Raw genomic sequence first — 27,926 nt, 5'->3', positions numbered from 1 at the left:
AAGTTACTGCATAGGAAATGAAAGGATGCACATGAATTGACACACACACACACACACACACACACACACACACACACACACACACACACACACACACACACACACACACACGCACGCTAATGCACATCATGGCTATACCTGTGTGTAATGCTCAGTATGTGCATGTATTTCTCAGTTCTCCTTTGAGTCTATAGTGTTTGCTGGGCAACGTGTGCCCTTTAGTACATGTTTGTTTGCATGTTTGCACTAAGAAAGACTGAAGACTGATGGGGTCTCGAGGGAGGGCCTGAAATCTTTGACCTGAATACATATTTTCACATATTAGTGATGAGTGAGGGAGCCCCAGTGAAACGTGACAAGGCCTGTTTTCCTGCTTGTTTACAGGTAATAAATACTCTCCGCCACGAAGGTAGAATCCAGGCCAGGACATTTTATAATATGGTCAGGGTAGAAATGGAGGAATACTCTGTGACATTCAGCAAAATTAATTTTCTGGGTTAGTGTTGTGTATGTATACAGCCGTAGTACGTTTCTTTTCTATGTTTGGAATTGTAGAGGAATTGTAGGAATTTAGTCCCACGAAAAGTAAAACATCTGAGTAAGCAAGACTTGTCAAATATCCAGTGCAATGAAATGTGCAACATTTGGTTTGCATGAATATTAGTCTCATTAATATGTTAATGTTCATGACACTATTTTATCATATATTGTATTCAGCGTAGTGTCGGTCAGTTTAAGCACCATTGTCTGTTTGCTTCACTCCTGTTCCCTCGGAATTAAGTGTTTAAATACAGCTCAATTCCCATAAAGCTGTTTTCAGTTTCTGTTGTCAGACTCTGCTTGGAAAAATCCAGATTTTTATATTTGCCGACATTGTTGCACAAAATCATCACACGCAAGACATTTCAGCTGTATTTATGAGTTGACCACTCCCAAATTTAGACAGAATGGCAACAGAATATCTTTCTGTCTTTGAATCTCACAAAGCGCCCCGACATTAACTGAACAGACTACTCTCCTCTACGCATGGTAGCCAAGGTTTTTCAAGAAAAGTCGCTAGATTAGTCACTAACTACATGATAGCTGAAAAGGATTGTCTTTAACGAGTCATGAGGAAACGCCCAGCTGATGGCCGGCCAGCCAAAAGTAACTCACTCACGCACTAGGCCTTATAGGTATGCACGTATGGGTGTGCCCGATGCTCTGGTGCCTGTGTGATCATCATAACGACACAAAAACACAGTTTCGTGGTTGGGACACACAACATGGACGGGTTTCTAGCTAATGTGACATGCTAGTTATCAATACAATAATAGAGAAATCAAAGGGAAATAAAATCTACAAACAAATAAACAACACCAGGTTAACGAGATATGATTGGCCAGTCCCTGAACTTGAGTGCCTGATGTGATTGGCTGGTGCTTCCGCTGGTGAAAAGTTGAGTTCTCCCATAAGCAACGCAACAAACATCAGAAACACCCCATTCAAAGGGAATGAGCAGTGTTTTACTCGATGTGTCCAACGCGTTTGCTTGCTCACTCACTCACAACTGTTGCGGATGCAGAGTTGGGCCGTGGTCAGTCCAGCCAAAAATATTATGGGCAGGATATTACATTACCACGAGCTCCAGGCTGCCCAATTATCTGGCCTACACCTTTAACACCTCTGAGCGTTACAGAATCAGAGAGAGTGGAGAAAAAAAAAAAAGGGAATTCAGAGGACCTGCCTTTACGATTTCCAATTATGAGGTGTAAAGTCTGTTTATAGCCGTCTCAGGAGGAGTCACTAAACATTTGCTTACTTACAAATGCAATTAAAAATCACATTAGTCCTTTCAGACATTTCTTTTAAATAGACATATTTGTAAAGGAAAAACAAAGACATTTAGTTCAGCCACTGATACATTTTACTCCTCGACACTACAGTGGGGATAATGTATTTGGGGTTTGTGCCATGTAAAGTCTTATCTGAGGTTCAGAAGTGACAGTGTGTTGTAAAAAAAATACCATTCGAGTTTATGTTCCCCTTACATCTATCTTTCTCTTTGTGTGGTGAGAGGGGTATTGTCTTTTTCCCCCCTTGCTGTTGGAGCTGCAGGTGTGTTCAGTTGTGATTGTCAGGAATTGGATATGAAGGGGACTGCCAACTCCAAGTATGACCTCATTAATTACATCTGTCAGTGATTCCCTGCAGATCTGTCTCCTGCTCTTCACATGCTGCCACTCAGCCAGCCAACCAGTCAACCAGTCAGTCAGGAAATTTTCTGCTGCGGGTTAGACAACCTGCCGGGCCTCTGCTCATAACAGTAGCAGGTGGGATCGGGGAGCGGGGGGGGGAGTGGGGAGGGAAAGAGGAGGAAACATTAAGGACTGGAGAAAGACAGAGAGTGGAACAGATGAACACATTCATGCAAACTCACTTCCATTTGATTGCATAAAAATGCACGCACACACACACACTCACACAGAGGCAGACACCTCTTTCGCAGTGCAGCCGGAAGAATTTGATCTTTATTTAAATCCTTAAATTATAGCTGATTAAAAATTCATGGAGAGCCGTTTATATGAAAGCTGGCTGCTGTGCAGGCTGCCCTGTGATGTCTAATTGGTCTGAAGGTTGCCAACCCTTTGAACAAGTCAGGACGGAGAGTTGTGGCTGCCTGTGTGCTTCGAATGAGGATGTGAGTGTTTACCACCCACCTAACCCTTCGCCTCTCTGCCTGTTTTGTTGCGTTTGCGTAGTGTATGATGACTGGTGACCCTCTAAAAAGTTAGAGGCACAGAGAAGAGTGGACAAATACCGCATCTGTGATACGTTTTTAAAAGAATGCATTTTAAAATGACACCTTCTTTTGATTTGGTGTTCAATGCTTGGTGTATGTGGTTCCGAGTGGCAGTTGTGACTCTGGATTTTCATTTGGAGCGGCTCTCACCCTCAAAGCTACGGCAGTCTTTGGAGTTTTTAGGAGGGGTTTCCGAAGTGAGCGGCGACGGGAGTGGGAGGTTTGTGGGCTCCACTGCTGGAGGTCCACTACAGCATTGCTCACACTTGAGTGTGTGAGAAGCCCCATCTTTATTCCCTCATTCTCTTCACTCCCATAGCACTTGCGTACGCAAACACACACATACATGCACATACTAACAGGCGCACATAGCCCTCAATGGCAGGGCCCTCCCGCTGCCCCAAAGCATGGAATACCACATTTGTTTGTTTACGCCTCGTTTTCTTTCCCTGAACTCTATTAACATTTATATTGCAGCTGAAGGTGTTGGAAGTCCCTCCTGCAGAGGGCGGGGGGGACTTGGCTTAGATGAGAATGAGCTTCAGTCGAGCCTTCCTAGGCATAGACTTGTGTGTTTATACCGACATTATCCAGCTATTCCCGAACTGCCTCTTTCCCGTCTTGGTAGTTTTTTTCACCCTTTTTTTCTATGCATATCACCATTTGCTCCAGCTCGCCTCTTATGTGACTCTTTAAGCTTTTATCTCTCTCCAAGGTAAATTGATTGCTTGAAGAAAAAAAAAAAAAAAAAACTGGTTGGAAATGCTTGTGGATTGGGCAGCCTGATTGAGCATTAGCATATGAAAAGAAGAGAGACAGCTCACAATGTCAGAGGAGAAGGAAGCGTTATAGGAAACATCCGCTAGACATCTGTGTTTCAGATGTTTCTCGCAAATTTTAACACGTTTTCATCGCTGATCTGTGGGGGTATTCCAAGCAGACAGTTCAAATTCACACTGCTGGAGCGTCGCTATTCAAGCAGGATTTGGTGCCACAATCTGTACTGTCATTTTGATAAGCCTCGCCTTCCTCAGGCTCCACAAACAGGGGGGAAAAAAGGAAAAACTCCATGACAATTTCATACACTGTTAAACAAAGAAATGACAAAAACAGTATAAATGAGCTGTGCACGACGCACGTGTGTGCAGACACGACTTTCTGCCTAACTCCTCCCAGCCTGAAGACCCGGACGAACCGATAAAGCTTGTCACATGTGGCTGATGCCTGTCATGTCGATCTCCCCTGCATGCTAGACCTGCATCAATTAGGGCCCTGATACTGCAGGTTATAGATCTGTATCTTGCTATATCTGTCCCCTGGACCCAGCGGCCAGGCCTCCAGCAGAAACACATTGCTCTGTTTGATAGTTTAGCACAGGGGGGACAGACACATCAAACCTATTATTGTGTTCTTTTTTTTCTTTTTTATCCGTATGTCCACTGGCTACTGCGTAAAAGATGTTTACCTCATGTGCACAACCTAGGTGTGCTCACTGCTGGCTGTGTTTCTATATGGATCTACAAAGTAACAGCATGAGAGACAAAAGAAATGGACATAATCATTCACTCATTCGTTCCAAGCAGATATTCACATTTTCACTTCATAGGACATTTTAAACAAGCACTGTATGTAACTGCCAATATAGAGGAAACCTAAGGATTTTCCAAAATGCAAAATTGCACTGTCTAAAGGAAAAAAGCTTTTCTATACAAATGTTTTGGTAGTTTCGATATAAAAAAATGACATAGATTATGATGGATTACAAAATTAAGAAAGCAATTCTCTCTCTGTGTCTAGAACAGAGAGCCACCGACAGTCATTTCTTTCCACTATATATATTTTTAGCATTCTTATGTGCTAAGATGGAAGCTGAATATCAAGTAAATGTCACTGCTCTTGTGCGCTTCATAATATCATTAACAAAAGAGAGCCCGGAGGAATGTGGGACCCGGGATTGCATCTATTAATGCAAAACATAACACACATTCTGTGTACCGCCGCCTGGCCTGTGCACTTAGAGCATGTATACGTTCGGGAGAGTCGGAGTCACTGAAATGTGCCTGCAGCCTAACTGTTCGGTTTGCCGTTATATGTATTATATTTAAAAATGTATCAACATATTATATTTCCAGCGGAGTAATATTCACTCTATGCTGAACTCCAAACTCTGATAGACAGCCTGTAGCGCAACATTATTTTATGTCATTGCTTGTTGTACTTCAGTGGTTCTTTTTTTTTTTTTTTTTAAGCATTTAAATGAGCCAGTTCCTTCTTCGTTGTGATAATGAACAAAAGTGAAATTGTTCAAGCTGATTACTGCAGGTGAATTAAAGTCAATGATGCTCTTGGTCTATGTGGTTTTTAAAAATGTTACCTGTTTATGCATCATAACTGGATTTTGTTCTTGACCTAGTTTTGCCTGGTTGAAGTGAATATTGAGCTCACTCATCTCTGGGTTAATAGGTTTTTTTGGTTAATTGTTTAACAATGTTTGTGCTGCCCTCTTGGTCAGGTCACTCTTGCACAATATAATATTATACAAATAGAATCTAGTATTAAAATTAAAAACATCTTGCCTCACACACATCTGTGGTGAACAGTTACCCTCTTAACCTCTCGTTTTTTTCTTTATCACCACTCTCAGTCTGACTCACATTGTACGGTCCGTTCATTTTTCTGATGAATAAATAGAGTCATAGCATCTTCTGTGTCATACATTTCTGACACAAGCCCCAACATATCACAAGCAGTACATTGCAGTCACAGCGTTGTTTTTTCCCCTCTCTTTTTCATTTCAGTTTCTTTTTTTTCCCTCTCCACCAGCTGTCCCCGTGTCCTCAGCGTTCACATTGGGTAGGGTCTTGCGCTGTCAAGCAACTTCTGGTTTGTTCGGCTCTTTAGTTCCCCGTGGCTGAAGCCGACGCAGACACACACACACGGGGAAGAACACACATGCGCCCTTGCACACATGCACACAGAGAGGCATAGCGAGAGCCCTTTTGTACTTGTCTTGACTGCGCTGTGCACCGCCGCAACATTTTGCTGATGATTTCCTACAACCAACAGCAAAGTGTCACTTTCCCTTCGATTCGCTAATTTGCATTGGTTCCCTTTTCCCAGTGTGGCTCTGGGTATCAGTGCCCACGAGCTGAATGTCAGTGTCTCTTCTTAGCATACAAATATCCCCATGATATTACGTGTCATGTGTACTCCTGGACATCTCTAACATTTGATAATACCCTTGATATTTCACGATCAAATTTTCAAGCTAGATTTCCTTTAATCAAATACCAGCGTGTTTGCCAAATATGCCCTTCAACATTAAAAAATATCACCATTCATGTACTTTTTAAAAATGAGTTTTATTAATACTATTATATAGTTATATAAATAAAATAGTATTTAGTTATTGCATCTTGATTCATAGAAATGAGGTGTCCCAAAATGTTCTGTTCTTGTGGATTTGGAGGCAGCACCAGACCAAGCAGTATAGGTGATCTGCCATGGCCTTATCTAATCTGATTTGCATGCCAGAGAGAATTATGTAATTGGCATTTATGCAGAACAAAGAAGGATCAGCTCATGGAAAAGAAGGGTTTTCATGTAGAACTGTGTGTCTAAGCCTGTTTTCTGCAGCTCTGTGCTGCCTATGGTTGGCGACTGTGCAGACAGACAAGAAATGAGTGGGACTCTGAGAATCTGTCTGTGTTTGGTGCCATACACATGCATGATGTGTTGTATTAGTGCATGATGAGCTGGCATATGACCTGCAACGAGGGTTGATGGCAGTAGAGGGGGGTTGGAGTCGAACCACATCTTTCACGTATGCTTCTTGAGATTTGTAAAGCTTTTAACTCTCCTGGAATTACTGTATAATGCACTGATCTCATGACTCAGCACTTCGAGTGGAGGTGGCAGAGGTTGAAGCTCCAGATGTATGTAAGATGCACTGCATGTTAATGCAATGAGATGTGCTTTTGGAATGATAATCGTTTTTTAAATATCATTTTCACGTGCACATATTAAAGCCCGGGGCAAAATTGACTGCAATATATTTCTCAATGGAGCCTAAGGCTAACATTAGCTTCAGGGTAACTTGATCAAAAATGACTGTTAGCTCCAGGTATCACATTGAACAAACGGTGTAACTGGATCACTTTTTAGGAAGACTTTATTTGGACTCAGCTTTACATTAGCATGATATTCCTTCAGTTTGCAGACGCCTTAAAATGAGTGGATTAAGAAATGGTATGTTTAATTTTAGGGCAGTTCTGTTCTTCTCTATGCATCATGACCTGCAGTTTGGTGATAAGTCAGACATTTTAATACAAATATATTATCCTCAGCCTTCTTGATGGAAAAATTATGTTGCTAGTGGAGGCGCTTTGGACACTGGAGGACAATCCCACCCTGAGGTGACAAAATCACACGGACAGTGTATTTCATTGTTACACTATTTTTGTAATGTAAAAACCAATTTCAAAATGAATGTGTGAACAAAAGCATACACCTCCTGCCGCCGTCACCTGACAGTAATGTAATAATCTGTAATGAATTATCACATTTCTTATGCACAAGGAAATTAAATTCATTAAATATACCCCCTTTGGAAATGAAGTGCTGTGAATGAGCCAGTCTGAAGTTGTGAAAGAGACATGAGCTCATTTTAAAAATGATGATAACCAATATTTTCCTCCCTGTGTCGAGTTTAAAACCACTGACGTTCCTCTCAACTGCAGCGTGTGAACAGTCCTGTCCAGGCTCAACTCCTGCTGGGTCGCTAACATATCACAGTTTACTTGCCAGTTTCCATTTTTAGCCCGAGTGCAGTGCTGCCTGCACCAGCTATCCGTTAACCGTGGGTCTGTTTGACTTTGGTTTTCTCGCTGTGAGGCAGGTAAAAAGAGTACAAGTGTAGGCCTGAGTCATGAAGCAGGATTGATAAGCTGGATAACTGTGCTGAGTAACACCTGGAACTCCCCCAAATCTGGAACATGGCCCGAGGCCAAATCTCCTGCAGTGAGCGTGAGACTCATGCAATGGACTCTCTAATCTGACACACTCTCCCTGCACCTCCTATTTCTCACACTGCTGAATTGTTGCCGCTCGTGTTGCTGCTTTGTGTGTACAGACGTTCGACTACAGCCCGAGTTTCACCTGACTGAGAGTGAGCTGTCAGATGCAGGCCGGATTGTTATTAGTCTGCCCGGGTCCTCCAGTCCCTGCATTTGCCTCAGTCACGTGCGTTTATGCAAATGACGTTGCACTGCACAGCTGAGCGAGAGCGCCGACAGGGAGAGAGAGAGAAGTGACGGAGGATCAGTGCCTGGAGAAATAAGAATAGCAGAGTATTTGGATGTGTTGCAGCTGAACTGGCTCAATTTTTATAAAGGTCAAAATATTTACAGGACACACAGGCTCATTTTTCTCACTGAATTGCAGAATTAAAAAGAAGAAGTAAAGATCGGAGGGGGGCTGTGCTAATGCTCTAATAACTTTAATGACCCTGTAAAATCGGGGCTTCATTTTGATATTAAAAATATTCTGGATCTCAGCTCAGTAGCTTTTTTTGTTTTAATGACTGAAACACCCAATTGAGAGAATCTGTCTCGCTACAACTAAAATGTGCTTTTTATGATTTTTTTTAAATTTTCATTTACCCTGCTTGTTTTTTTAAAAGTACATTTAAGTTTCAACTCAATGAGAATGTTTTTTTTTTTAAATGAAGCACTTTAAATTATGTTGATGTTGAATAATCATTGCTTATTTCTTACAAATTTCTAATTGTCTCACAGAAAGGTAATTATATTTTCAGAGGAATTTTCTTTTTCCACGTGTTTAGTCATTTGATGATGAATAGTGAATTACATTCACAGTTATGTGAAAGGGCCGTTAATACCGCTGATCTCTTCAGCACACACTATGCAAGTGAATGCAGCTTTCACCTGGTTCAAACCTCATTGGCTTTGTTTTGCAGTGACACCGAAACAATGCAGGCTCATGTGAATCGAAGGATAGCCGCTCACAGTTTACAGAACATGCCTGGTGTGAAAAGAACATACGATTAAAACACATAACCTGTCTGTACTGAAAATCAAACCTCTAGCAATCCAAACAGAACCAGTGTTGGACTTTAATTCTTCAACAGATAGACGTCTGTCTCGTTCTGTGTCCACTGGATGTATACGGAGAGAGTAGGCTAATATACTAGCTTGAAAAAATGGACTGGTCTTGACTGGTGAGGGAGCTAAAATTGCTCAAGACAAGATTATGCATAATTTGCAGCTTTAGTATTTAGTATCCACAGTCACCAGAGAGGTTGTATTTATTATTTATGACAAATATAGTTTTGCTCAAATACCACTTAAAAACACATGTTGCCGCTTAATGTTTTCACCAGTTTCAAGTCAAAGGGAATCGCACCTCGTTCTCACAGCGCGATGTCTTTGCGCTGGCCGGAGGCAGGGCGGTCCGGCTGTGCACCTGCGCTGATCCGTTACCACTCTTAAAAATGCTGAGATGTCAGCAGGAGCCCGGTGAAGCAGTTTGTTCTGCTCACCACTCAATGGACATGTTTCATTGGCACCTTGCTGGAGGTCAGCAGTAACTGACGGCCAGAGCCGTGGGGGTCAGGCCCACTACCTGGCTTGAGCTGGAGAGTGAATTACACTGTAGGTGGTGCAGGTGGGCTGAGCCAAGGCTTGGGGCTGAGATTGAGGCCCAGCAGCATGTTAAGGGTGTGTGTGGATTGCGTGCAGAAATCCATTTGACCATAGTGTCACACAGCTCTATTTATACGCCTGATGTGTAAGAGCTACTTGGAAACCCAGCAATTCTTTTTCTTTTATTTTGGACAGATTCTTCAACCAATAACTATTCTGTAGGGTCCCTCACTTGAGTGACGGAGTTGGGAGAAGATGTATCATTGAAGGATTAGGACTAGAGCTCATCACAGAAAATAGCCTGGTCAGTGTGACATGCCACTTTTAAAGTGGCTGAATATTTTAAGAGAGCCCTCTTCCTCCGAGGAAATGAAGCGCAGACAGAGTGGAGAGCAGGACATTTTTGTTTGTTTCTGCCACTGCTCAGGGGCAGAGACGGCAGATTTGGAGATGTGGAGTAGATTGTGAGGGAGAGAGGGAGTTGGGGTCTATTTTCACCGCAGCTGAGGCCTCCACTAGCCACAAGCAGTTTCTATAATTCCAGAGATGAGAGAACAAAATATCCTCCGCTGCACAAAGTAAGATTTTACTCCCTTCTCCTCCTCCCGGCTTTTCTGTATTTCTTCCTCCTCCTCCTGTTTTACTCCACTTACCTCCAGACAGCACTACCTAGGTGCATCAAGGACAGTACAAGGCATTTCAGCATTGCCACACACAGACAGCCACAGTGCAACAGAGTGTAAACACTCCCCTTTTACATGACATCTAGTCAGGATCATTGTGCCTGCTCTACATGCATCACCTGCCACTAAACGATTGTGTACTGTGGGCTGAGCGGATGTGTGTCCACGTAGCAGGACGCTGGCTGGCCGGGATTGCCTGGGAGCAATCTACACCATGGAGAATAACTTAGCTGAGCCCTGCTGCTGAGCTCTTCTGAGCATGCTTAAGAGCTGAGAATTATTCCACTCATTTCTAGGTTCCTGTGAAGCATGACAAAAAACTCGAGTGCTTCATGCTCGCCCAATTCCCTTCCTGAGAGGAGCAGACAGGCTCTTGGTTTAGAAGTCATTCAACAAACACTCACCATGATGAACATTAATTACATCAATTAAGTGGACCACAACCATTGTTGGTGGGGGTGAACAGCAAAACACTGAGTCAAAAATAGAAAAGCTGCTGTTTGTTTAAAATAGCTTCCAGATGACCAGACTCCAATTAAAGGAAATAGTTTTTTTTAATTTAAAAATGACATAATATTTTATTATTATTATTGTAATGTAACGATTTCAGGTCACTTTTTTATTTTATTTTATTTTGACAGAATGATAGAATGATATTTCATAATGTGTCCAGTACTTCTATATTTTTAGCAGAATTTGAAACATTTTTCTTAAATATTGTCAGTTTATATTACATTGCAATAGTTTTTATGTTAATGCAAATGTGTGTTTTTCCTTTGATTGCATTTCATGGTTTTCGCTGTCAACAACTATTCAGTTGCAAACATGTTGGGAAAGGAATTTGGAAGCAGAATTTTTCAAATACTCATAATGAATAGACACAGTTATTTCTTATCAACAAATCTCTCAAATAGCCAATGGATAATTGAAATTAGAGACAAAAATGACCAACTGACAGTTCCCATAGAGTGTGAGAGCTCAAAGTCACCTCAGTCACAGCAGCTCACTGCGTAGGAAACAAAGCGTGGGCCACACCATGGTGGTGCAGATTCTTCTGATGGGAGGAAGAGTCCTGACTTGCTTCCTCCTTCGGGAAAACTGACATTCATGTCCTGGAGGTGAACAGTAAAAGCCATAAATATATAACACTCCCGAAGCCGCTGGTGGCAAGTTTAATTCATGTTTCCGAAGATACTGAATGCCTGATGACCTTGGTGCCACGCATAATGATGCACACTTAGAGTTTATTTTTGGAACACAATGATCCACATAATTAACTTTGAAGTACAATGAATTGTGTTTCCATCATCTTGGCAGTTGCCTGGAGTTTGTTTTACTTCTAAATGATTAACAAGGTTGCATTCAGTTAGTCATATGTGTGGCCGCATTTATATCCAGACAACAATGCTGCTACTGCCAGTGTAAGTCTGCTTAAACCATTTACATGGTTACATAATTAATTAGGGCTGCGACTAATGATTATTTTTCATCATTGATTAATCTGCCAGTTATTTCCCTGATTAGCCGATTAATCATTTTGTCTCTGAAATGATAGACAGTTGTGAAAAATGCCCTTCACAGTTTCCCAGAGCTCATATCAACACCGCTTGTTTTTGTCTTAACCAACAGTCCAGAACCCAAAGTTATAAAGTTTACAAGGATATAAAATATAGATAGGAAAATATAAAAGTGACTCAAATGACTACACAATTAAAAAAGTAGTTAAAGTCTGATTCTGAGTAATCCTTTAATCTATAACAGTAATTAAAGGCTCTTCAAATAATCCTGTGTCCAGACTGAACAATTTATTTTGATTATTTAGAGAGTCTTGTGTCAAGGATGAGGTTGTTGCTCCCATGGCAACCCAGTGTGTTTGGAGGCATATACAGAGCAAAGCAGGTGAAATCAGGCGGTCCTGAGGGAATTCGACAAAAGTTGTGAAGATATTTTGTTGAGCTGTGGACTCTACTTTCCTGTTATTGTTTGTGCTCTCATCTCCATGATGATTCACTCTGTGTTACAGCGAAGCACGACTACATGTCAATCTCAGTTGTGCATTAGAAGAAGGGCCAGGACTGCACAAAACCTTCTACAAATCCTTGACTACAGATGGAAACCACTCTCTGTGTATCTTTTATTCTGTGAATCTATGACATTTAGGGCTGGGCAATGAAACAATATCAATAATCATCGGGAAATCATTTTCATCAATAGCAATATCACAGAATAGATCTACCTCAGATTTGTGGTTTGCTGTTTATTGAGTGTTTGTTTTAAAACCACAACCTTCACTCTGGAGCAAAAATCACTATTTAAACTAGAAGGTAAATAAATGTGGCATCGACTGATTGGTATACATTTTTGCCATATCATCCAGTATAATGTCAGATGTGGGATTCAATCTACCAAAGAGAAAGTACTTCAATCATTCCACAAGTAATTTAGGGTAACAGATAAAAATAAATAAAAATTCAAGCCTCAATGTCAGTATGTTAAATGTAATTTTTTTAAGTTGCCACAGCCACTATCTATGCAGTGTGCATGAGAACTGTTAGCTGCAGACAACACATAAATCAGTTGATGAAAATATAGTTTATTCTTCATTAAAACTATTTAATCTTGATTAAAAAAGTTTAAGGTCTAATTTTTGTGGCTAATTAAGTAGCAGTATCATTATTGTTCAATTTATTTTCAAGAAATTGATAATAGTGAGAGGATTAAAGAAGGAAATGGAGTGACACAAGAGAAGGTGCATGATGCATCTAAGAGAGCTGTACAAGAGCTGAGAAAATAATGTAATAATCTTGTGCATTTTTATCAGGTTCATCCATCCATCCAAGGAATACAAAATATTAGAAAAATAAGCGGAAGGTAAAAATACAAAATAAGGAAACAAAAAATTGTGAATTTATTACATATATACAAAGAATTCCACCTCCATGAAAGATAAGTCAAGAAAGGAGTCAAGAAAGGAGTTGATTATTTTATGATCATTTTGCTAGGTGACTTAATACAGAGAGATGCTTTTGTTATTCAGCCTAAACCCGTTGACATAATTGGCTTTACCTAACAAACTGCATAGTGTGTATGTGGCCTCACCTCCTCCTGTTTATCTCCTCCTTTTGTTGTCATCATGTCACATGACCACATTTCCAGAGAGAGATGAAGGTTCCATGATTAGCCCCATTGTTTTCCTTGTGTGTGTGTGTGTGTGTGTGTGTGTGTGCGTGCGTGTGCGCGTGTGTGTGTGACGCAGGGGTGGGGGTAAGGTGTGTAGTTGGAGGGCTTGTCACAAAAAGCCATTATTGTAATTGGAAGTTAAAATCCCATTTGTTTTCCCCTCCAGTGCTTACTGTCAGCACTAAGACAGGGGCCTTGTTACAGAAATTAACATTTGCTATCAGTGTCAAGGGTCACGCAAGAGAACATCAACTTATTGAAAAGACTGCCACTCAAACAGCCGAGGCAGGACAGATTATTTACTGTATAGCAAACCATTCTCACTTGCTATGAGATTTGGAATGTTTTCGAGCGCTCTGTTGTTCGGGTTCAGGGTCAGATACTGATTGACGGTCAACAGCTGGTGAAATTGTACAGTAGGTTTTCATATTTGATATTTCTGAATGTAAACTTTTGATGGTGCTCTTGATTTTTTGGAGCACACTAACCCAGGTTAAATGTATTTATTATTTATTTGATTCAGTCTTCATTGCAGCTCACTGAGGCTGTAACATTCTCTGTAACACGTTATGTTCTCTAACTGTATCGTACCTCTGACCCTGACTTGAAAGTGCGTGAAAGCACTGGTACTGGACTGGTCCACCAGTTAATTTTATTGGACTCATGCCCTGATTTCACATAAGAGTTTCTCCTTGTGTTAGAAAGCTTGGACTGTATAGACCATTCACAGATCTGTAAATATCACTGGCACGATGTAGCAGAGGACTGTACAAACGAACTAAAGTGACTTTGACTTCATTTGATATGAGTAGGACACAATAAAGCTGGAGGACTCTTAATCCTGGGGCAAGTTCAGAGACAGGGAGGGGGCAGCAGAGACTCAAAGTAGATTAGGAGGCACCAAAGTGTAAGGAATAGTTTAGGTTCACAATATTTCCCCATGTTCGTTCGACAAAATGACACATTTGATTAGAAATATTTTATAGTTCAAACAATGAATCTTAATACAATGTAGGTTTACATTATCAACATGAAAGTCGTAGCATGAAACAGGTCTGTGAACTGCGTCACTACACAATTATGCCTTATGCTAGCATTATGTATGTAATGTTATGTTCAAGCTGCATTGCAAAGTTTATTATTTTTATTTTCACTCTTCAACAAAATGTTTCTTTGCTTTTTGTCTTTTTTTGTCAGGTTTATTTAACACATAACACTGTTTTGCAAAGTTCTGTCACCACCTTCACAGCATCTTCATCCACACAGACAGCAATGGACATAACATATACAGCTGAATAATTTTAGGACGGTAATTTAACACTGTTGCTATTTTCAAATATCCCAGGATGCATTTTTGCCTTATCGCTGCTCAACCATTAAATGAAGCACCATTTTGCTACTCGGCCACATGTTTGTGACATTAGACTAAAATACAGTAACCAGTGCGCTCGCCTTCCAACTGTCCCCCTCCCGACACAAACACCCTGCAGATCTCTTACTTTCGTTGGACATGAGCACGACCCAGATATTTTTGTTTTTTTTAATTATGGATTTTCACTCTTTTTGTTTTGCATTTCAAAGCACAACTGGTTCATGTCAAAACAAGATTAATTTCTGTGTCTTGCATGCTAAATAGGCCTCCTTAGCCACATGAAGGCATGCTGTGGCTCATAACCCTGGAGTGAGTTTTAGATATCCAGTCATGTTCACAATACATTGTCTAGGAAATTTGTTAAATGTTCATAACGTGCTCGCTCAAATGTCCCAGAGTTGGCCACAAGCAGGCATCTAATTAGCATAATATTCATATTTCCAAAAAGCTCTTAAGAGCACTTCTGGCATTGTCCATTTCTCTTATTTGCTTCTTGTTGCTGTAACGTTTGCTTAATGCCTGGCCTGTGCCTAGCGATCGCATGCTGTGCTCATTTTGAATGCAGTGTGAATGTGCTGTTTGGGTATGGGCCCATGCATCTCCAGGGCCCTATAATCAGCTCTAAGCTGCTTCTATCAATCTTCATAACTGTAGTGGGTTGAGGAGGGAAGTAGAGCTAATCAGCTCTAACTGGCCCCATGTTCAGCCAGACTGTCACTGTTATAGCAAGGCCATATGCAAACAGTGTCCCTTACATGTGTGTCCCTTACTCACATGTTGGCCATCTCACAGGGCCATTCCACAGATGGCCTGCTCGAGCTGGAGTCGGGTTTTGAAAAGGGCCTGTGACTTTCACCGAATAGCTGTTAGTGTAGGTTAATATAGGAGTGGTGGCCCTGCAGTGGTGGCAATCACAGCTCTGATCAGAGCCGGGCTTCAAAGACGTCTCTGCAAGTTGAAGCCAGAGTTGTCATTAGCTTCTGCCCTGTGTTTGACAGCCCATCCCCACCCCCCAACTCCTTCTTCCTGTCTCTTGCGCTCCGTCCTCCCTCTTTGTCCCTCTCTCTCGTCGCTCTCACTTTCTGTCTGTGTGCAAACGGCTACTGTAATCCGGGGTCTGTGTGCTTCGGCCTGTCACTACACATTTGCACTAAGCATCTTTCCCTCTCTCATCTCCTTTGCCCTAATTGTATTGTAATAAGCAATTACAGATCTATTTATGCACACTAGAGCTGAGATTGGACCACTTTTTGAAAGGACATGTAGGGGAGTGGAACTGGTCCAGACAAGGCCCCTCATCCTCAACTTGTAGCTGTGTAAAGACACAGTGGCTGCTAATCGCTCAGCTTTCTGTCTTTTCACTGACGATCTAATCCCACTTTACCATCTTGTGCTCTGCTTCTGTCTCTAAAGTAGAAGTGATAGTGCTGTTTTTTTTGTTGTTTATTGCTTGTGTTTTCTTTGTGAGTCAGCTCCAGTGATGCAAATGAGCAGCGGCAGTGTTTACCTGGACTGGCCGTGTCTCCCGTGTGTGTGTGTGTGTTTTAAAAAATATTTTGCGCAAATGCGAGTGTGTGCGCATCGTGCCTGCACAACGTCTAGGCCTTTGATCATACTGCATTGCATTGACAGATGCTCTCTGGTGCTTTCTGGTTGCTTATGAACAAGGCCACAGACAGGATCTGAATGCCAGTAATTATATCCCCTTGCTAGAACGATAGCAATTGTGGCTTATACAACATAGTGCAATGGCTTTTTTCTATCTGTCCCATTATTTTCAGATATGAAAAATGACATCGAAATCCCCTGTCTGCTTCCTCCCCGTCTGGGGCTCTGTGTTTACTGCTGTTTGTGTGAGCCCGTATGTGTAAGAGTTGAGGGCCATGATAAAGGCTTAACACCTTGTAATCATAGCTGGATGTGTGATCTCAGCGACCTGCTGGAGAACCCAGCTCAAAGAATGGCATGCATGTAGCCCTGGTGTGTGTGAGTGTACACGTGTTGGAGGATGGTGCATGTTAAGTGATGAACAACTACAAACAAATTAATAATAAGAATCTGGTCAGTTATTCCAGAACAAGACAGAATCAGAGAATTCAAAAGCTCAGATGTGAGTGTAAGAAAGACTTAAGATATACAAGTTAATATTTGACGTGTGCTGTACATATGTAAATAATTAGGAAAATTAAGACATGCATTTTGGGGCACCTCATAGCTCACCTGGCTAAGCTGGTGCACAATATAAAAGGTCTGTTTCAAACCGGCCTTTTGCTGTAAGTCCTCCCTGCTCTTTCACTCACTTTAAATGACGGCTTGATGCCCCCAAAAATCTTGCATCACACCTTACTTGACTGGCACACTCAATACAGCACCACAACATGGAGAAAGGTAGCAGCTGCTAATTTCCACATGAATTTTCTTTTCTCTTTCCCTTTGTGGCTTCCAGCTTGAAAATGTGCTTAACCTGCCTCATAATGACTCACAGCAGCTCCACTGCAGGATGCTATGATTGAAACAGCAAGGATTCATTACATATTACAATTTCTTTGAGTTTAAATGATTCATTTATATAACATATCCGATTTTTTTGAGGTGATGGAATTAGGCTAAATTAACAAATATCCCCTTCTCCTCACCTCAACCACTATTACAATTTCCTCACTTTTCCATCATGAGTGAAAACAGTCGGTCATCAGTTATTGTTTTGTGGCACTTAATGCAAATCAGCTGAACCACAGCTGTGCTCATTTGCACCTGTCGTCATAGTTAATACCCTAAATTGAAAAGTTGCGGAGATGCAAAGTTTTGCAGCAGTTAGTAATCGAATGGATGTTTGCATATTTGTTTTAATTGAAGAATGACCAGTTTAAACTGTGTAAACGGCCTTAATAATAATCCATAAAACAAACTTCTCCCCTAAGAGTCTCTGCTGAGGACATTAAGTTTCATGTTAGAGGAAATGGGACGGGAAAAGGTGAAGACATTGATTTGAAATCTGAGGATGAATATTTTCATCCTTCCCTCCTCTCGCCATAAACAGCGTCAGCTTGAAATCTTTCCAGCAGAACTTCGAGATAACTTTGACATTATCCATCGTAGCAATGAATTTACAAGCAAACGTAGTTGGAGCATCAGAGGTGCGGTCTCAGGGTTTGCACAAATATGTTACAGATTTCTTCTTCCACTCTGTCTCTCTCTCCTGCCTTTTTGTTTTACAGTATCTTCATGGGATATTATGGTCTGGATCTTCTTTTTTGTATCTATGCTCAAAACACAAATAGAGTTTTTGCAACTTTTTGAATTGAATTTGTTGCCACTGGTAGATGTCCTCAAATTTTCCCAAAAAATCAATACTGTTTTGTGTTGTGATGTTGGCTACACACTTACCTGTTCAAACTCCAGCAGCACTCAGAGCAGCATCTAATTTTATCTGACATACTTGAACACATTATAACAACAATAAACTACATATGAGCACAGTATAGAAGGATTTACAATGAGGTGCTCTCGCAAGAGAAAGAAGAAAGCCACTTTAGCTGTTCTCTCACATGAACTGAACCGACCTGATGGAGAAGACTCCAGATTGTTCAGAGTTGTCATTTCACACATGCAGCACACAACCTTAACAGGAAATTGTCCATGACAGAAGCATTGATAGATCTAGATTGGTTTGGTTTGCATTTTTGTATGCAATTGTCTCCATGTTTGTGTCTTTATCTCCAAACTAGCCTAACATTTTAACTCTAAAGTTACTTGGAAGATCACTTGTGTCTTGGACATTACATTATTACACAATATTACCAAGGTCAAATTATTTGGACTGTGAACAACCAGAAACAACCTTGGTCAACTCATATCATACCAATTCTTCAACCAACTGATTGGTTGCAGAAAGGAAAGATATGCATGTTAGCCTAACAAAATTGTAAACATAGTTTCTGATAATGGCTTTGGGAGTAGTACCTCTTTCCTTAGGATTGTATCAGCGGCAATTGTGAGACCAGTTTGTTGGAAGGTTAAAAGCCTAACATGTTATATTTTGTACTGGGCTGTTTACAAAATGTTTCACCGGCCTGAATAACTTGGTTGTGTCTCAAGTTACTAAAATGATTTAGGCTGTTTCTGCTGCTCAAATTCATCACAGAAACTACTCAGCAAGAACTTCAGACTGCAAGTAGCTCAGGTCAGCCTTTTGCCATTCTCCTGTCCATTTACCACAACACAAAGCCCTGCATGGTGTACTATCTGGGTAAATCTTGCTTTTGTCCAACTGATGAAGAGAATAAAAGGCTGTATATTTATGCAATATAAATATTTATATGATATTTTGTGATGGATATGAATAATTTAAATAGCTCCATAGATTAACCAGTTGTCAAGTTTGTGCGTTCCAGCATACACATTCTTCCTGGCTGCTCAACTGTTAAGAGCTTCTAACTGTGTGTGTGTGTGTGTGTGTGTGTGTGTGTGTGTGTGTGTGCGCGCTGCAGGGTAGGAGTCGGATATTGTTGAAGAGGTGTATGGACAATGCAGTCAGTTTTAAGTACCCTCTGTATTTACATGACCTGAATCAGGTGTTTTTTTGTATGTGGACTGACAATAGCTTACATTGCTCATCCAACATTACCAACTCTGCAATATAGACCATGTAACAGTGCTTGATGGTGATTTTAGAGGAAATATTTTGTGCTTGAATGTTGATCTTTTTACTAAACAGAATGTGATGCACTTAAAGTTACAATGTTAAAATTATGCTGTCAATTTGAGTTGTGCTTTTATTGAAATCAACATGGTGCATATGCCATTAAGAGTGTTTTAAAAATTAAAGCCGTGTCATCCTAACTTCTGGAAATATTAAAATGGCTCAGAGCGAGACTGACTTCATTACTAAAGAGACAAGCATCATGATGAGATGAGCTTCCGTCAGTTTTTTCCTGATGACCTCATAGAAAAGGTCTTGCATTACTTAGGGGTATACGGTTTGTCATTGTTAAAAACTACTAACAGGTGTAGAAGAGTAAGAAGAGCACCAGAAGCTTTCTACATTTTTCCCTTTATGTGTCTACAGTAAGGCTTCTATTACCATGGAAATGCACTAGGGCAGTAATTGTGGCAGCCTTTCACACTCACAGCCTCATGCACTCAAGAAATTAGAAACACATTCATGTGTGAGCGCACACGCACTGGCCCATGCACACCCGTAGCTCCCCGTGCTCTCTTTGGGAGGTGCAAAAATAACTGAATGTTTGAAAAATTGGGTTAAAGGGAAAAAAACTGGGTTGAGGAGTGGTCCATTTTTAAATCTGTCACTTTGAACTGACATGTTGTCGAAAATTACTTTTAAAATAGTGCAGCTGGATCCAGATGATCAGAACTAATGTTGCCATAAGTGCAGTGTAGGGAATTTTCTGCTCCCTAGTGGGTATTTTTGCGTAGCGTATGATTTAGTTGAAAATAAAATGTATTTGTTAAAAAGTAAAATGATCCATGTCAAATTAAAGTCATTTCGTTCAGTCGGCTCTGTGTTATTGCACTTGCTGCCTATTTACATGACAAAAAGAATAATGAAAGATCTTTAAGTAGTCTGTAAATAAATTATACATTTTGTGTAGCATAAAATGCATCAAACACCCAATCATAAGTAGCATTTTGCTCCTAGTATCTTAGACAATGGCTGCAGCACGTGAAACATCCATAGAGGAACACAATATAAAGCTATAGGGCCTTATGTCTGTTGTCAACATTGAGAGAACAATATTGAAAGTAATTGTGTCGTACCAGTACTCAAGAAATCCCATTAGCTACTGGGCAGACATGTCAAAGTATTAAGACATGCAGTAAACTTGACTGGCTGCAGCCTGATGGAACAAGGCTGAGAAATGACTGGGGGAATGGGTGGCCCAGAAGGGAGGTGGGGCAAACAGCTGTTGTAGAGAGGCAAGCAGAGATGAACATTGACTTGTATTTATTTCTTTTTTTTTTTTTTACCCTAGATTGGCAATGATAAAAGTGATGTTGATAAATACTTGCAAAGCCAGTTTATCAGCAGTTGTATGGCTTGGGGTTGCCGGAGGCAGCATCCAAGCCTGATAACCCCTGAGGCCTGAGGCATGATGTTGGGAAGAGGAGGAGGAGGAGGGGGAGGAGGAGGAGGATGATGATGCAGCTGCTGGGACTCGGCCGTGTGTATAACCCTAAAGCAGCCAGTTGATATTTTGCATGTCCATTGCGAAGTAGGGAAGAAATAACCCCATTGCCACGGGCTTCCCTGTGAACCTGTAACGCTCATTACGCAGCAGGAAATTAAATTGTGGGATGGATGAGACAACTTGGCTATTCTTAGATCCCAAACCACAGTAGGGCAGCGGAAAATATTCAGCCTGCGGGTGGCACCAGAGGAAAGACCAGAGTTTATTTTTCTATACACTTTTACATTTTAAAAAACTCCTCATCCTCAGCTTGTCAGGCTTAACTCAGTCTGTCAGCATCAGGTGCTGGGCTTCATTAGCATTACTTTCCACAGTAACACTGCATGTGACAACTAGTACTTAACATGCAACATAATGTTGCTGTGTCAGCATTTAGACATGCTAACACGAGCATGTCAGTATGTGTTCACTTTAACGCATAGAAGTTTAGTGTTTGTAGGTATAATGTTAGCGTGGGTGTCTGGTCACTTATTTAAAGGGGTTGACCCTTTACTAAACTCAGTGTTAAGCCAGTAAGATGAACAGTTCTCAAGATATACAAACCACATACAGACAGAGATTTCTGGAGACGGATTTATAGATAGAGTTATAGATGTAAATGTAATAAAACATTGATTATATCATTACTGGTTGTGTGTGCAGGTCTCTGACCCACACTCTTACAGCTGTGCTGTTACCAGCACCTCCAGCCCTGAGGTACATGCTGTGCACAGATCTCTGTTCTCCTCTTCACTTTTAAATTATAATAAGTAGTTTTAGCTGAGAATAGATGTAGACCTTTGAAACATCCACATTATTATGAAACATTAGCTTAATTGAATTTTGTGGTAAAACAATATAATACGATTTAAAAAGAAATGAATATCACAGAAGCAAAAAAATGGCATACTGTAACAAGAGAGAGGACCCATGTGTGGGAGGCTGTGTGCATATGTGCGGGCTATGTGCCTGTGAGACTGCGTGCACCTGGAAAGCACTTGACAGATGGTTACTTCGGCTCGGGCCGAACGTTGCTTCTTTTTTCTCCGTGTTAAGCCTCTTTCATAGATCGAAAGTGTTTCGGTCAGCATTTTGATCATGCCAGACTCTTTTTGAACCCTCCTGATTGTACGCTGCGCGTCTCTAGAGTGTGTTACTCCTCTGCCCATCATTTTCTTTTTGTTTAATTCTGTCGAGAGCTGCTGTGACTGTCTCTGCAATTTCTGCTGGTTTTTTTTTTTGTAAGATTACAGAGCAGTGCATCTAAAATCATTATTTTATGCCACATCATCTCAGTAAATTCCCAAGCTCGAGCATAGATCTGGTACTTTATAGGAGACAAGTAATGATTATGGGGAGAAATTTTTTTCACAATAACCTACAGTAGCATTTTCTTGCTGCCAAAGAACTGCAAAAAAACAAGTCAACATTATAGCTTGTTTAGACCAGTGCTTTAATCCATACAATGTATAAATAGATGGATGACATGACATCACACCAAATACATTTTCTCAACTTGAGAAAGGTATCACCTTGGTATTTGTTCGAGTACTTGTTTTTCCAGTAAGTTCGGTTTGGATCAGTTCTTTGAAGCTGTAAAAACAGGGTGAAATGTCATGATAGACAGCTGAGACTGGCTTGTGATCGGTTGAACATGTGTATCAGTGGAACCTCACTACCGCAGCTCCCTTTGCAATCTCTACCGCTTAGATTCTGGATAGAGGAAGGGAGTGGAAACACATCATCTGGCTTTATATATAATCTATGGATTATATTGTGCTAGTTTTTCTTTCAGCCCCCGATGGTGTTGGTAACTTAAAGAGTAGTGGTGCAGACAAATATTGTTCATACTGACTCTGGAATCATTCTCTTTTCATCAAACCTGCTAAATCATTTCCCATATGCTATCACCTGAGTATATGTCTCACTGCAGAGATCAGGCCTAAACTATAACAACAGCAGCACCACAGTTGCCAAAGAGTGATGAATCCTTCTCATTTTATACCCGCTGCTCCGCCTACAAATAAAACAGATCTTTCATTACTGTTTGATTTGTGTCAAATCAAATATCGTGTTTTTTCTGGGCCCTTTTGGTAAATCCTGATGCATTAAAGTCATTTCACAAGTTCCCTTGTAGATTTATAAATCAATATATGCAAAAACAAGACAGCGCCCCACAGACATACTGGTGTTGAGTTGTTACTGTATTTCCCTGAGAAACGGCTCCTTCTAAATTTAGCTTGTACTCTGCAGCAGATGTTCCTGCCCTTTTTTGATGCTGTGGGTAATAATCCTTAATATTATTGTTGTTTGAAACTAAATGAGGCTTTAATGCACTCTGATTCCATCTTACATCACTCATTAATTATTCTATAAAAGTCCATAAATTACTTTTGGTTGCCTTTTAATTGATGAAAAAAATCCTTATAAGGATTTAAATGAAATTTGTAGTCATGGTGAAGGACATTTGCGAAGCCTACACTTGTAACAAACTGCTAACCTGACTCTGTGAACCTGTTCATTCTTGTTTAGCAACAAGGTGTCCTCACTCCTTTATTTCCTTCCCATCAGTTGCTGCTCTGTGTTTAAAGCCTCATTAGAGTTGTGTGAGACATTTGAAGCCTTTGTCACTGATCTTCTCCTTCTCTCCCTTTCTTTTCAGATGGTCACAAGAACAAAGAAAATATTTGTGGGTGGCTTGTCAGCCAATACAGTAGTGGAAGATGTGAAGCAGTATTTTGAACAGTTTGGGAAGGTAAGGCTCTTTTTCTTATTATTACCACCCTGCGTAGTGTTGTCCCAATAAGCAGAATTTCAGTCCTCTTTTGATTCCACTGCCCACTGTGTAGTTGAACGTTTTATTTACGTTCATTTTTCATCTTTACGATAAGGCAAAACAGATGTTGATTTGATAAATTAGAGCTTGAACTTCACAATCAGTGTACAGCAATCAGCCATCGCTCCCCAACTGTTTTACTGTGGCTCAGACCACACAGCCAGCACTCCAGCAGTAGCCAACACTAATTTGAACCTTAAAGGAAACCAGCCAGCTCCACTCTGGCTCTTTTCCTGACAGTAAGACAAATACATTTTGATTCCGACAAGAAAACAACGGAAGAAATGGCAACGGATTCACAACCACCATGCACGATCAACAACAACATGCATTGTGGGTGCAGAGTAAACAAGCAATGACAACCAGCTGCCATGATATATAAATAAAAAAAATAAAAAAACAACAGGAATGTTTCTTCTTATGGAATATGGCATGATGTTAAAATCAAAAAGCATATTGGAATCGAAGCTGGAGTTCTGATATTGTGACAATATGATTCCAGGGTGTTCTGAAAGAAATATCAAATGCACTTCATTCATATTCATATTCAGCAGTTTTTTTTCTGTCTGCTGAGGCAGTTTCTACATGCTGTTCTCATGACCAATACCCCCAGCTGTGTGAGGCATATATGAACACACTGTTACACAAGGACATGCATAGTATACGAACACACACACACACACATGCACATACTCACACATACACACGGGCGTGCACAAGCAAACAGGCTTTGATACAGTGGCAGCATTTCACAGATAATTTCCCCACACTGAGCGCAGATCCATTTCCCTCATGTCATATTCCACATCAGTCAAGGTCACCTTCAGCTGATACAGTTTCTCTAACATCAGCACTTGACCTTGAGTTTAAACAATTTCACTGAGGATGGATTTTTCATGGGCACATAATGTACCATGTCCTGAAGGAGACAAAAGAGCTGTTATAAATTAATAGAAACTGACAATATGCAACCACCTTTCCCCTATAAACCCAGTGTTGTGTGTGGTGAAGGACTTTGTTTTGCGCTCTTTTTTTTCTGGAAAGTGGCGTTGAAGACCCCACAATGGCCTGGTCTGCTGTTCCAAATAAACCTTATTTGCACAATAGAACGCAGCGAACAAATATCCAGCACGACTTCGCAATCATATGATCTGAGGAAAGGCTTGAAATGATTTTCGACTTGATTGAATGACATAATTGACTTGATTATACAAAGTTTTTTCCCTCCTTGAGGAATCCTCAAATGCTTAGGAGGAAACCAACAAATCAGACTGATTGAGCGAGATTTTGTGCATGTTTCTGCGTGTGCTTTTATAGCCTACTTGTGCATGCTTGGATGTGTCTGCCATACTGCTCTTGCCATGCGTGAGTGTGTCAGCGATTAAGTGTATTTATGTGGGTGCATGATTAGGGTTGTGTGCGTGTGTGTGTGTGTGAACGAGCAGGTTCGAGTGTCTTCAGCGAAAAAGGAAATCAGAGTAGATATTGAGGGCTGTGGCAGACAAGATGCAGAGCAAAACGAGGTATGCTTCTGCGTGTGTCCCTCCATTCTGCTTTTCACATTCCTGGGATTTATTAAATAACCTGCCTGTCACTGCAACCTACCATTATCGCCACACACACACACACACACACACACACACACACACACCACTCAGAGGACTTATCCATAGAAGGGAAAAAACCAATTAATTGAGTTTCCCCTCCATAGGATCTTTGTTGCAGTAAGTGTGTCAGTCATCAGTTTGTCTGTCTGTCTGCGTGTCAAGGGGGACATTAGCCAGCATGGTGGCAGGGCAGCTACTCATTTACATTTGTGGGAAGCATGTTTTGAAGCACTTATCAATCATCAGGCAACTACAGCTTAAAGCACCAGCAAATATTTCTTCTCACTTGGAACAAGCTATTTCAATGATATGTTGTAGCAAGTACTCTCTCTCGCTCTCAATGTGTGTGTGTGTGTGTGTGCAGCATAGGCCAATTAGCAGGATGTGGTCTGCAGAGATGGCGGTGGTTGGGAGGCAGTGGAAGGGGAAACAGCTGGTGTGGCCACAATTGGGTCACAGGTTCAGTCTGTAACCTCCACACCTCCCCTCCCCTCCGCTCCCCTCCTGCTTCAGCCCCTTCCTTCTGTCTCCATTCTGTCAGGGGGGGAGAGGTGGCGTTTGTTATGGCGAGAGGCTGACAGCTCTCATGCACATCAGTCTCACTGCCACTCTCCCAGCCGTCACCATTAGGAAAGAGCACATGCCCGAGCTTGGCGCAACTTCAGAGGAGCTGCTCCACAGTCGGAGCCCCCCTGTTTCTTGTTTTTTTTCCACCTGCATTACACGCTTAAGGTGTGCATTTGAAGTGATTGTAATAGTCATTTGAATGGAGTTGAAGTGTGGTTATGTTTGACCGATTCTAATGCACCTCAGATGGATCCTATTACCTGCCCAATAGTAGCCACATCCTGCCTTCTATTTTTTTTCCCTATCTGGCAGCACACTGCACCTAAGCCCTGCAAGCCAGATGAGACAATCTTATCAGCACTGCCTGGCCTCCCTTTATATTCAAGGACTCTTCACTGGAGGCTGCTGCTATTTCTGTCTTGCAATAAAGTCAAATTAATCAGGGTGCTGTTTGTGCTATTATGTGCACACTTAAAAATTGTAAGAAAAGACAATCCTGGCTTATAGAGATCACATTATTCCTGCTCATATGACAGCCTCACTGTTCTATTTTTAATATTGCAATGTACATCATTTATAAGCATTTGAATGCCGTTTTCTTCATAACCAGATATGGTCTGCACAGGTAACCACAATGAAAACATATTTTTTTCTTTTGAATAATTACCACATATTTTATATTATGTACCACACATAAAGTCTCCTGAATCATTTTTTATATTATTTTTTTATTTTATAGTATATATTATGCATAAATTATCTTAGATTAATCTGATTACAATTAAGATTATTGATTATATTTGTTCCTGATATTCAAGGCATTTACATATGTATTGATTTGTCTGGCCAAATCCAAAATCCAAAGAAACGTTTTATTATCATATGCAACAAAGACAGTATCAAATACTTTGGGTAATAATATTTTAGAGCCTAGGACACATTTTTGCTTTACTATTATTATTTAAGAATGAAAATAGTTAATTGACTTATATTGCAACAGTTCTTATAAAGCCTACCTTGACCTCTTCTGACACTGTTTGGCCAAATGTCAGAATAAGGTTAAGAGCAGTGTCAAAATGACTTGTGTTCTAGGGGATTAATTTAGAGGATAATAATACACTTCTCATGTAGCTAAAGTGATGTCCTTCCATCCCGCTGCACCAATGCTTTGTGGAAATATGGAATGAGTTGTCCTCTTACTTTCCAATAAATCAAACACCTGTTAACAAAACACCTACCACCCTGTTATGTCCCACTGAGGCTCGGACTTGATTAAAGACGGGCGAATGTGTGATGACACCTTTATAAATTTGGATGTGACGAACCAGTGGAGTCCTGCCTGGGCATGAGAGGAGCTCTTGCAGCAATTTAAGGCATAATTAGCTCAGGTGGCTAATGCTTCCTCATTGGTTTATTGTAATCAGCTTTGAGTGCATCTCATAGTGCCTTTATTTGGCTAAGCTGAAGCATCTCCTGCTCACTGACTCCTGTCCTTTGGTGAGCATGCTTAGAGCCGACTTTTAGTTTCATCAGAGCCACTTGCTTCCATGTCGCTGGACCGCCACAATCGCCCCTTTATGTCCAGGCTGTCCTGGTTCTCATGCTCCACTGGTCCAGAGCCAGATCCTAGAGGTGGAGCTGAAAGGGAGGAGGAGGAGGAGGAAGAGTGAGAGGAGGGTGAGGAGGAGCTTAACCCTTTCACTGCTACTGGGCTCAGGAGGAATAAAAGTAGAGAAAGAAAGGTCACTACAGAGTTCTAAGACGAGACAATCGTCTTGTGGTGGAAAAAAAAGATGATAAGACTGATGACACCTGTTGGAGGACACTGGAAAGATATGTGAGAGTGTCCTGTCCTCTCCTACAGCAGTCTTTTCTGCAGTGTTTCACCTCTGGCCAAGGAAGCGTCTGCATACTTCTCTCATACTTTCACTGAGAGGAAGCAGATGAGGGAAGAAATGAAATCATAAAAGCATCACAAAAAGATCCCTTTGTTAGTGCAGGAAATTTGTTCTGGGGCTCTGGTAACTTAATACCACAGCTGACATTTTG

The 27,926-nt window shown here is 41.0% G+C and overlaps 1 protein-coding gene across 10 annotated transcripts in view; it reads left to right on the top strand.

Annotated features, from left to right (window-relative positions):
• Positions 1 to 27,926, top strand: part of LOC109628819 (RNA-binding protein Musashi homolog 2) — a 245,577-nt gene that overhangs the window by 50,865 nt on the left and 166,786 nt on the right. For all 10 annotated transcript variants that reach the window (XM_069539930.1, XM_020086222.2, XM_069539929.1 and 7 more), the window contains one exon: positions 23,530 to 23,622. In XM_069539930.1, coding sequence (XP_069396031.1) covers positions 23,530 to 23,622 — 93 coding nt within the window. The remainder of the gene's footprint in view (positions 1 to 23,529; positions 23,623 to 27,926) is intronic.

This window comes from Paralichthys olivaceus, chromosome 15, assembly GCF_024713975.1.
Source record: "Paralichthys olivaceus isolate ysfri-2021 chromosome 15, ASM2471397v2, whole genome shotgun sequence".
Classification (NCBI taxonomy): Eukaryota; Metazoa; Chordata; class Actinopteri; order Pleuronectiformes; family Paralichthyidae; genus Paralichthys; species Paralichthys olivaceus.
The sequence above is the reverse complement of the archived record's forward strand: the minus strand, read 5'-3'. Positions and strand labels throughout refer to the sequence as shown.